Here is a 12,499-nt window from a genome sequence, read left to right on the forward strand (position 1 = left end):
GTGACAATGACCCATCCCCTTTATATTGTTTAAAGACTTTTTTTTTCTCTTTTTAATGAGGGTTTTTACATTATGGTTTAGCCATCCTGGTTTAATCTTCACTCTTCTATATTGAATGCACTGTGTGATACCTTTTTGTTTTATAGGCTCCTAAACCATTCCCATGTTTCTTCCATGTTCAATGTTCCCAGGATTTGGTCCCGATTAATGTCATGTAGTAAAGACCACAGTTCAGAAAAAAATTGCTTGTTTGAAATTTAGTGTTCTTCTGCTGCCCTCGTGCCTACTTTTTCTATGTTTTACATGAAATGAGATCGTCCTACGATCGCTAGATCCCAAAATGTAAGAAATTGTGACTGCAGAAGATGTCTCTGTGTGTTTTATGTTTATTTTGTACTCCTAGGTTTACGAGAGGGAGAAGCGAGTGCACCACAGATACGTCACTTCCGAAAACACGGCCTCCTATCCAATCATTGGGGTTCAGCTACATAAGACGGCCACAAACCAAGTAGCAGCATTTGCTTTGGAGGAAGAAGAGGAAATGGTGATATGCTAAAGAACAGGGTTTGGAGAGATGGAAAATAAAGTTGGAGTACTGATATTATTTTTTTTTTTTTTTTTTTTTTTTTTTTTTTTTTTTTTTTTTTTAGTGGTTCAAAGTATACTTTGAGCAGGTAAGGCCAACCTTGCTGAAAGACTCTCAGAAGAAGGAATTATTTTTGTCAACGTCTGGGCACAGCATTTACAATGTGTCACATGACCTACAGAGATATCATAAGAGGTAATTTAAGGGTTAAACTATAAAATTATCTGTGCCAAAAAACAAAAACAAAACATGCAAGTCCCCGATATTCAGGGCTTCTTTTGAGGGTGTTTGCCCCTCCCTCTTGTCTATATTATTAGGTGAGGCTGAAAGACACAAGTCCAACCTATGTGTGTGATTATATGTCAGTATTACATTGTATATCCCTGTATGTTGTGGTCATTCAGTTGCTTACCTAAGTTTGTGTTTTTTTTTTTTTGTTTCGTTTTTTTTCTTTTGAAACTATTGATGCTCCCCACTGAGACCACCGCCTGTGGAAGGGAATTCCACATCCTTGCCATTCTTACAGTAATGAACCATCTTGACAGTTGATTGTTAAATGTCTTTTTTTCTAACTTTAATGAGTGGCCACAAGTCTTGTTAAACCCCCTTCCATGTAAAAGTTTTCTCCCTATTGTGGGGTCACCAGTCCGGTATTTGTATATTGTGGGGTCACCAGTCTGGTATTTATATATTGTGGGGTCACCAGTCCGGTATTTGTATATTGTAGGGTCACCAGTCCGGTATTTGTATATTGTGGGGTCACCAGTCCAGTATTTGTATATTGTGGGGTCACCAGTCTGGTATTTATATATTGTGGGGTCACCAGTACAGTATTTATATAATGAAATCATATCCCCTCTCAAGCGTCTCTTCTCCAGAGAGAATAAGTTCAGAGCTCACAACCTTTCCTCATAACTAAGATCCTCCAGACCCTTTATTAGCTTTGTTGCCCTTCTTTGTAGTCGCTCCATTTCCAGTACATCCTTCCTGAGGACTGGTGCCCAGAACTGGACAGCATACTCCAGGTGCAGCCGGACCAGAGTCTTGTAGAGCGGGAGAATTATCGTTTTATCTCTGGAGTTGATCCCCTTTTTAATGCCAATATTCTGTTTGCTTTGTTAGCAGCAGCTTGGCATTGCATGCCATTGCTGAGCCTATCATCTACTAGGACCCCCAGGTGCTTTTCCATCCTAGATCCCCCCAGAGGTTCTCCCCCCAGTCTATAGATTGCATTCATATTTTTGCCACCCAAATACATTATTTTACATTTTTCTACATTGAACCTCATTTGCCATGTAGTTGCCCCTCCCCCATTCATTTGTTCAGATCTTCTTGTAAGGTTTCCACATCCTGCGGAGAAGTTATTGCCCTGCTTAGCTTAGTATTGTCCCCAATCTCTACAGATCACAGCTATAATAGATCTCCTTTCTTTCCATTGACTCGCATATGAACTATATATGAAATCTTCTCATCTAATTGGATTTGACACGAGCGCTGCTGCAATATTTTAACCCCTTCCGGACCTGCGCACGCCGATATACGTCGGCAGAATGGCACGGCTGAGCAAATTGACTTACAGGTACGTCCATTTGAATTTCCCGCCGTGCCATCACGTGCGCACCGCTGGCCGGGAGCCCTGTGAGTCGGGTCGTGGGTCCCGCAGACTCGATCGCCATGGGGATACCCGCGATTGCCTCACGAAGAGGATGAATGGGGAGATGCTGATGTAAACAAACATCTCCCCGTTCTGCCTAGTGACAGTGTCACCGATCTCTGATCCCTGTCATCGGAGCAGAGATCAGTGACGTCACATACACAGCCCATCCCCCCTACAGTTAGAATCACTCCCCTAGGACATACTTAACACCTTGATCGCCCCCTAGTGGTTAACCCCTTCACTGCCAGTGTCATTTACACAGTAATCAGTGCATTTTTATAGCACTGATCGCTGTATAAATGACAATGGTCCCAAAAATGTGTGAAAAATGTCCGATGTGTCCGCCATAATGTCGCAGTCCCGATAAAAATAGCTGATTGCCGCCATTTAAAAAAAAAAAAAATAATAATAAAAATGCCATAAAACTATCCCCTATTTTGTAGACGCTATAACTTTTGCGAAAACCAATTAATAAACGCTTATAGCGATTTTTTTTTTTTTTTTTTTTTTTTTTTTACCAAAAATATGTAGAAGAATATGTATCGGCCTAAACTGAGGAAAAATGTTTTTTTATATATTTTTTTGGGATATTTATTATAGCAAAAAGTAAAAAATAATGCGTTTTTTTTTCAAAATTGTCGCTCTTATTTTTGTTTATAGCGCAAAAAATAAAAACCGCAGAGGTGATCAAATACCACCAAAAGAAAGCTCTGTTTGTGGGGAAAAAAGGACGTCATTTTTATTTGGGAGCCACGTCGCACGACCGCGCAATTGTCAGTTAAATTGACGCAGTGCCGAATCACAAAAAGTGCTCTGGTCCGGAAGGGGGTAAAATGTTCAGAGGCTGAAGTGGTTAAAGGACTATGTGGTTTAGAGGTTTTTAGTATTACATTTACATTCCATAGATTTTGTATCACTTAAGATCTGACTGGGGATGAAATTCTTCCCACTCTATCCAAAGCCAAATAAATGGTCTGACATACAGCTCCCCTCCCCCAATTCATTCTTCACTTTAGGTTTCAGATACCAAATATAACGAGCCGCACAATCCGTAGAATATGTGAGACACGGACAATACAAGAATATTCCCACTAGAAAAAGAACCAGATGGTGAACGTTGTGCTGGAAAACGATATGTGAAAAAGGAAAAAATTGAAATGAATGAAATAAATAAAGCTGCCGGCACCAAAAAGCTCTATATACAAACTCAGATCTGTGAAAACATAGGGGGGGGGGGGGTGCAGCGCTAATAACAATGTGAATAAAACACAAACAAGTTTGTGTCAAATATTCAGAAGTGGTGAAAAAAACCTGAGAGAATGAAAAGGGAAAACTAAAGCCGAGTCCCAATATAAAATGTGAAAACTTTATTTTTGGTATGATGTTTCATAAATAGTGACCTGATTGAAGAATATGAACTCTATAAATGACAAATAACATACACAAGTACCAAATATTATATGAAATAGCCCAAAAAGTATAAAATGGTGAAATCCAGAAACAAAGTAGAAATGAATGAAAAGAGAAATGAGTGAAAAATGAGATAAACCTTCCAGTGAGATGAAGAGAATGTTAGGAATGGTGAAAGAAATGTCTAGAAATGATTGAATCTTCAGCAAAGTGCCAATTGTAATAGAGAGGGATTGAGAAGACACACATGAGGGATGAAGATATATTCGAGGTGTGAAGAAGAATTCTTCCTCCAAACAGACTTTGTACATCCAGAGTGACTATGTGATCTCCTCACCCGGAGAAACCATCACAACATCCATCTCACCCAGATCAGGGAATTTCCTCTCCCAAAATCCTGATAGTGGATGTCCCCAAATCCTGGATCCTTATCACTCCATCCACAAACATTGTATCCATAGTGCTGTATAGAAAAGAATCAATAAATGGCACTGATGACATGGAGCTGATAAACGTTGGATGTATCAATACATAATATAGCGGCGTCTCCTGTATTCCTCTATCTAATGTCATTTCACTTCCCTCTTCTGCTTCCTTCAGCTCCTCGGACACTGCGCTGGGCGGCTTCCACACCGGGGGGGCTTCATATTCTTCAATCAGGTCACTATTTATGGAGTTTTGGCTGAACTGGTACCATTTCCATCCTGCAGCCGTGTGACCCGGGATAAAGGGGATATAATCTCCAATCATATGGTGTATATATTGTCATCACCACTTTTCACATGTGGCGGCTGCCATCTTTTTCTTCATGTTGTTTTCAGCCAGCGATGCCCCCTGGAGATCACATCTACCCGAGGTTGGGAACACTCACCTTACTGGATTAGGCAGCAATGCCATCCTAGCACAGGAAATGTTTTATGACTTTAGAGCGGGGGAAGGGAACCCTATAGAGGTGGTGATCTACCTGAAGAACATGGGAGAAGTCAGAAGATCACCGGGCACAGCGTCACCTCCTCACCCCCAATTCACACCTCTCATTGCCGCACTACTGTGTGCCCATCACGGGCATTACACGGCTATCATGGGTTTATATCAGAGGGGGAGGGGGTGACCTCCTCACCACCTGTCACACACACTGGGATCACTTTTCAGAGGAGCAGCAATGCCTGCTGCACTTGTTATTGAGCTCTTAGTTGCCCCCTTAGAACTTGTTCACATATAAAGTTGGGGGAAACCCATGCGGTTGGGACATGATTTTACTGCCCCCCAATCCCGACTCTCTTTATCCGCTGAGGCAGCAGCCATAAAGGTGTAGACATGCCGCAGCAGGAATTACACCCCCTGTTGGTTTTGGTGGGGGCTTCCGCCTGACAATTGCTACCCATTCAAGTAAATGGGCCACTACAAGGGGCGCCACACCTGCAGGGTGCAAGGGGTTAAATCAGGTGTTGAGAACACAAAACAATGCTGCCAGCCTTAACCCCTGGTTTGCTGTACTGCACAGAGTTGCAGGACACTTGCAGAGCGGTCACATTCACTTGAATGGGTCATGTTTGGTAGGTGCTACACCCACCAACCATAACGGGGCATACAAGTCCTGCTGTGACTACAACATGTGTACACCCCTGGACACCGCAACTAAAGGAGTGTGGTTAGGGCAGGGGTGATAAAAACACAGCTTAAGGTTTTACCACTCCCCCCAAACTACAAATGTAAATGACCCCTTATTGTTCTGAGAACCCTATAAGGCTGCTTTCACACTGATGTGCTGCAGATTACCTGAACCCCAGGTGTATCTACAACTTTCCTTGGTGATCTGCACTTTGCCATAGACTACTATTATATCCTGCGGGTGAGTTGCACTTTTTGAAAGCTCATCAAATCTCCGGCATTCAGTAGATGAAATGTTCTTTCAGAAAGTGCTCCTAATCCACATAATAGAAGTGTATGGGTAAGGGCAGGAAAGGTGCAGGTCCCCTGTACTGGAGCGGCGGTGTGGGGTAAAGCACAGCACATGAGTGTGAAAGGCGTCTTCTACTATTATACTCGCTGTATTCCTTCACACTGACATGGAGATCTCTTCTTTCCTGCTGTTGGCACCACTCTGGAGGTCACTAGTGGGGGGGAGAAGAGGTGGAGTCCAGTTGTTGTCACTCCACATGGGACAGGATCCGGCACTACAGAGGAAGGAGCAGCTTATGCGGCTCTTGCTCCAACTTTACAAGTAGTCCCTCTGCATTGCACTGGGTTTGATGGTCTGGGATGGGGGGAGGTCCAGCAAGCCCAGACCATGATCTACTAGTAACCTGTCTTGTGATCTACAGGTTGGTGACCCCCCACTTTAGATGACCTCTAGATCTCCTTCATAGAGGCGGAGGTGTTTGTTCAAAGAGCTGTGGATGAAGTTCTGTCTGATTATTATCAGATGACAAGATTTCTAGCAGTAATAGGTGGTCTATGTACATACAGACGCCATTGTTGGACTTTACAAACACATAACATATTTTTGGATGCCCCCCCTATGTACTGCAAGAGAGAAAATCACTTTCATTGTTCTGGTTAGAAAAGAGAAGGATTTGTGCTTTTGGCATTTTTATACTTGTCTAAGGCCCCATTGGGGTTCGGGGGGTTCCCCATTCTTTTCCTGCTATGAAGACATTCCAGAAACTGAGTGAAAATATCGACTTAAAGCCGAGTTCTGGTAAAAAAATAATAATTACAAGTCAGGAGATACAAATACTGGAGCTGCTGACTTTTAATAATTGGACACTTACCTGTCCCGGGTCCAGCGATGTGGGGGAATGAAGCCCCGCTCCTCTCACCCCTCCTCTCTGCATTATAACTGTGGGCTCCCGGCTGTGGCTTCACTGCGCATGCACGAGCCGCACCGCGACTGGCCGGGCAATCATCTGGGACCTGTGACGTGTCCCAGATGATTGCCGAGAGGGGGGGAGGGGTGATCTCCCTTCCAGTGCACCAGGAGGAAGTGGGAGCTGGGACCCTCTAAAAAGGGGATCTAAAAAGGAGGGTATCCCCCCCCAAAAAAAAATGACATGCCAAATATGACATGTCGGGGGGTCACCTCCCTTAAAGAGAAAGTTCCATTTTTGGGTGGATCTCGGCTTTAAGATGTGTCCTTCTTAGGGAATGCTCCCTCAGTGTCCTGATCAACCGGTACAGAAAGTGATGGTAAATGGCCTCCAACATGGGACAGTAAAAATTGAGGTTCAGATATATAAACTCTTTAACCCCTTCAATACCAGGGGGGCACTTCCCCCCCTTCCTGTCCAGGCCAAGTTTCAGCCTTCAACGCTGTCACACTTTGAATGACAATTACACGGTCATACAACACTGTACACAAACATTGTTTTTATCATCATTTTGTTCCAAAAAAATAGAGATTTCTTTTGGTGGTATTTGATCACTGCTGGCATTTTTAATTTCTGTGCATCTAATAAAAAAAGACCGAACATTTTGAAAAAAAAAAGTTTTTCTTTGTTTCTGTTATAAAATTTTGTAAATTAAATACATTTTCTCCTTCACTGACGGGCACTGATGAGGTGGCACTGATGGGCACTGATAGGTGGCACTGGTATGCAGCATTAATGTGCATTGGTAGTGGGCACTGATATGCAGCACTGATGGGTACTTAAGGGTGGCACTGATAGGTGGACACTGAGTGGCACTGCTGGGCATCACTGATGAGGAGACATCTGGCAGGCACTGACTGGCAAGATGTGTTGGCACTGGCATTATTGGGCACTTACTGGCATCCCTGGCCATCTAGGGTGGCATCCCTGGTCATCCATCTGTTGTGGGCATCCCTGGTGGTCTATTTTACAGGCCAGCTCACCCAACAGGTTCAAGTCAGAAAAAAAGAGTCTTCCAGCCAGGATCCAGGCATGTTACCACTGATAGCAAAACAGCCACCAACCAGCTTCACTGACCAGCTGCTTCATAAACAGGCCAGAAAGGGAAGTACTTGCCGTCTACTAGTGACCCTAACCCAGGCTGACTCTAATATATTATAGATTCACCTTTTTTTAATCCTATTCTCTATAAACCACCCAGCCAACATGTTCCCTCCATAGGAACTTGCTGAGGCCTTAGGCAGTCACCACTTTGTAGATAGTTGTAAATTGCCATGTCCCGTACAGGTTAGACTTGCAGCAATATTCAGAGAAGTACATGTTTAGGTCTAGGACTGCTGTATAGAATATAAACTGATTACCAATCTACTTGCTGTAATGGCTTAAAGGAAAGGCCATCTAAAAATCCAGAATGTTTTCCTGAAGTGAGTTGGTGGAAAATGCATATCAAAACAACGCGAGGCTTCTAGTAGATCTGAAGCAAGTGCCCTACATAGAACTATCAGGACAGGAGGTTCTCTAGTGAGCCTCTCAACAAATAATAATTCAGAGCAATTCTGATCTTTCTCCCGGCTGACCCTGGGACCTGGGAGGACCACAGTAGAGCCACTAGGCAGAATATCCCTTGTAAGTTTATAGAAGAACAATCTCCTTAAATGAATGGTGGAGTAAACCCATTGTAACTGTTTTTATATACAAGCTAAAATTGTATAAAGTGTTGGCCAAAGAGTTGGAACCTGTGTGTTTATCATTCTCTTGGGCCGTGTCTCCTCAGTCTGTCCAGTTAAACATTCCTTACTGCTCCATCGTTTGCATACATTACCATTTCTCATTTCTTATCCCTGTGATTAAAATCTCTAGGACAGAGTTGAGTAAAGCCTCGCTGTCACACTTACCCCAAACAGAGGTGGTCAGACACTATAGATCGCTACTGTGTTCTTCATCTATAGCAGCCCCCTTTTCCCATAAGACAAGCAGGCCTACCGGTACTCGGTTGCCCCCAGGTCTTATACACAATGCTATAGTGCCTGACCATCATGCCAGGGCAAGTGCAAACTGAGCAAAGCAAACAGGTACTTGCAGTTGGCAGACAGGTAGAGTGGTTCTATGACAGTCCGGGTAAAAGGCAGGCAGAGTTCTGATAATAGTTCGATATCCGGTCCGAGGTCATACACAGGAAAATCAAAACTATCATTGCAGACAGACAGGGAGCTTGATCAGGAATTAAACTCACTATATCACAAGCATGCAACTGAGGATTTTTCTGGCTTTTAACAGGCTTGGTTTCCACCCAGAGACTGGCCACATTAACCACCTTGCAGGTGGACAGACAAACAAGGAGAATGCCATAGCCAAAACCAGGATGCTGGAATGAAGAGTAGGAGCGCTAGATGTTCCTGACACTCACTAAGCCAGTGTTTTCATCTCCATTCCTCAAGGCACCCCAACAGGTCATGTTTTCAGGATTTCCATTGTTTTGCACAGGTGATTTCATCACTTTCACTGCCTTAGTAATTATCACAGCCGTTTTCATCTGAGGGAAATCCTGAAAACCTGACCTGTTGGGGCACCTTGAGGACTGGTGTTGAGAAACACTGCACCTGGTTTGCATGCAGTTTAATTCGATGTTTGTGTCCTACATAGCTGGAAAATGATTTAACTTTTTTTTTTCTCATCCCACAGGATTATGGGACAAAAAAATGAACACCTTTCCCAAGATCTACAGATGTGCAAAGAAAAACTTGGAATCAAAGCACCAGTTTTGTGGTCCGAGGTTTTTATTTACCAAGATTGGAAAAGACCAATGACTTTGCTTTTTCTCTCTCTGGGCAGTTTAAGGCATTTTCCCATCCCCCTCTAGCTTGTTGGGGAAAACCATTTTTATTGTTGAATTCTGTTTTGTGCCATTGTTATAAGTTCTCACATCTTCGGAGTGAATTACACCGGAGTCCTGAGCGTCTTCTGGTCTGCTTTCAGGTTTGAATTCAGCCAAAACTTCTGACCAAAAATCGAACCCAAAACAGTGAAGAGGGGAGCACCGGACCCCCGATGTGATCCGATCCATACGGCAGTGTGACCCCAGACGTACGTTTTCACATTTTTCTACCATTTTAGGAATGTTGTTGTGTTTTGTCAGCACTTTTCATCTAATTGATCGGATTACAGAGGAGGACTGTATATATAATATTATTTTCTATTTAAAAAAGATATATATAATTTTTTTGTACAAAAAAGTTTTGGTTATACATGTAAATTAAAAAAAGATAAAACGTATTTTTGTTAATTCTTCTTGAACAATGCTGGGTTCATGGCGCTGCTTTCCATACTTTTGAGTAAAAAGAACTATTGGAACTTTTCTGTGGGTAGTTCTCATGCCCAACTCAGACAAGCATTTGCTCCAGTGTTGGTGACATTATTACCGTGTGACAATGTCAGATTAGTTCTTACTCATAGGCGTGTGCAGCCTATTGCATTAGGGTGTGCACCCCAAAACTTAAACACACTTGCGTGTGTATAATAATATATATACAAATATATATATATATATATATATATATATATATATATATATATATATATACATATACACACACACACACACACATATACTGTATACACACACACACACTCACATATATGTACATAAAACCACCCATTTATGTGCCCGCCTGACCCAAGTGCCTTTGTTCAACTTTTTATTAAAAAATAATAAATTCATAGAGGTTTACGCTTTTAACTCCCGCTAGAGGCTGAAGAAAGGGTTAAAACCGGCCATGTTGCGGCGCTGCCGAAGTGCTTTGCAGGTGTTTCGTCAGTGCTGCCAATTCATTCCAATGGGCATTGGGCGGTTTAGAAGCAGTGTATACAGCGCTACCACACCACCCCAAAGATGCTGCTTGCGGGACCTTTCCTAACATCCTGCAAGCACACCGCCCCTGTGGGAAAGCACTCAGGCTTTCACACTGAGGAGGCAGTTTTCAGGCACCTTACAGGCGCTATTTTTAGCACTAAAACACCTGAAAAATACCCTAGTGTGAAAGGGGTCTTAAAGCGGAGTTCCACCTTAGAGTGGAGCTTCCACTCATCTGATTCCTCCCCCCCTCTGGTGCCACAATTGGCACCTTTCAAAGGGGAGGGGGGTGCAGATACCTGTATAATACAGGTATCTGCACCCACTTCCAGGAATAGCTAGCCGCAGATGCCTGACACCCCCCCCCCCCCCGTTGTGGTCTGGGAAACACACAGTTCCCACAACACAATGGGGACCAGTGAAGACGCGTAGGGCGACAGTAAAGCCGCAACGCTTCACTTCCTGATTCCCTGACCGAGGATGGCGGTGGGGGCAGCTGAAAACCGAGCGATTGCTCGTCATCTGCTGCCGACATCGCGGGCACCCTGGACAGGTAAGTGGCCATTTATTAAAAGTCAGCAGCTGCAGTATTTGTAGCTGCTGACTATTAATATTTTTTTTTAAGGTGGAGCTCCGCTTTAAGTTAGTGGCTGTGGTCACACTCCAGCCTCCCTATCATACCATACGGGGTTTATGTCCCTCTATGGTATGTGATGATGTCACGGCTTTGGGGTGAAGGAAGAGACATTAGAGTCAGGTAAGTGAAAGAGTTTACCCCCTCCCCTCCCCCCACACACTGCAAGGAGAGACTTTTTTACTGTCCTGGAGTTGGGCTGTATTTTGATAGGTTAGGAATTCCTGGGACTTCGGAGGTGTTACATAGATGTATTCCATACACACATATTATATGTTATTAAAAAAAAATCATTTTAACAGAATATAATGTGTATGTGGAATACATTTATGTAACTCCTCAGAAGTCCCGGGAATTCCTAACCTGTTGAAGAATGTTCCTTTCTCTTTCAGTAAATCTGTTCTGCAAAGTGCATAGAATTGTATAGTGGAAGGCAGAGGTCGGGTCTCACAGGTCTCACAGGTAAAAGGCTGCTATGTGTCCTCTGAGATCTTCAGTCATCCCCAGGGAGAGCTGTGCTGTGTGCTGGACAGGAGGAAAGTGATGGAGGGTGCACTCTGTGATATCACTTCCTGCTCCTCCCACCTGTACTGGAGCTGTGAAAGCCCCGACTCAGCCAGACAGGAACCCGAGGAGGAGAGAGACAGTTTTCATCCAAATGCGGCATCAGAGAGGAGATCAGCAAGCTGTCTTCTGGCGCACAAGGCATAGGATGGGTATAGGATGGGTATAGGATGGGCATAGGATGGGCATAGGATGGGCACAGGATGGTGGGTGACTCCTGTAAGGACTGCAGCCACAGCTGTAAAGTAAGCAGTCAGGAATTATCCGATGCTCTCTGAAGTTCACATGCTTCATCTCTGACAGCTGGCGGCGGAGTGATATTCAGCTGACAGGGATGCTGTAGCCGGAACTACAGAGTCAGCATCAGAAAATGCGGCTGACTGACTGAATACTCCGCAGCCAGTGGCTGCAGTTCCCACAGGAGTTGTACACATCCATGACAAATAGTCTGACTTGCAGCAGTGTCAATTAGAAAAAAAGAATTCTCACACATTTTGGCAGCAAAAAAGCCCTGGGGTGTGTTGGATGTGCCTGGGCATTAGGGTGTGCACAGGCACACCTGGCACACCCTGTGCACACGCCTATGTTCTTACTACTGCCACTTTAAGAATCTGTTGCTATGACGGCAACGATTTCTTCAACATTTTCTGCCATTTCTCAGATTAGTAGATTGGTAATTAAGACCTCCTCTGAGCTGGCATAGACGGGTACACGAGTACTCAGAGCGGGCAGTGCCTTTGTTGGGAAGCTGGCTGTATGTACACAATATAGTGCTGTATCCCTGCCCCCACTGACATGTCGGCTGGGAGATTTCTTGTCCGAAAGATAAATGTAAATGGGATAATGGTGATGTCATAGTCCAAAAACAGGACAATGCCCATATATGGGAAATGATTTGTCATTAAATGGGCGGAGTGTGATGGAGAAC

General features: G+C 43.8%; 1 protein-coding gene across 1 annotated transcript in view; it reads left to right on the forward strand.

Annotated features, from left to right (window-relative positions):
- LOC141129063 (uncharacterized) overlaps positions 1–12,499 on the forward strand; it is a 162,578-nt gene that overhangs the window by 96,494 nt on the left and 53,585 nt on the right. Inside the window, exon 7 of the mRNA XM_073616811.1 lies at positions 404–544. Within this exon, the coding sequence (XP_073472912.1) occupies positions 404–544 (141 nt within the window). The remainder of the gene's footprint in view (positions 1–403; positions 545–12,499) is intronic.

The sequence above is a fragment of the Aquarana catesbeiana genome, linkage group LG01 (assembly GCF_042186555.1).
Source record: "Aquarana catesbeiana isolate 2022-GZ linkage group LG01, ASM4218655v1, whole genome shotgun sequence".
NCBI lineage: Eukaryota > Metazoa > Chordata > Amphibia > Anura > Ranidae > Aquarana > Aquarana catesbeiana.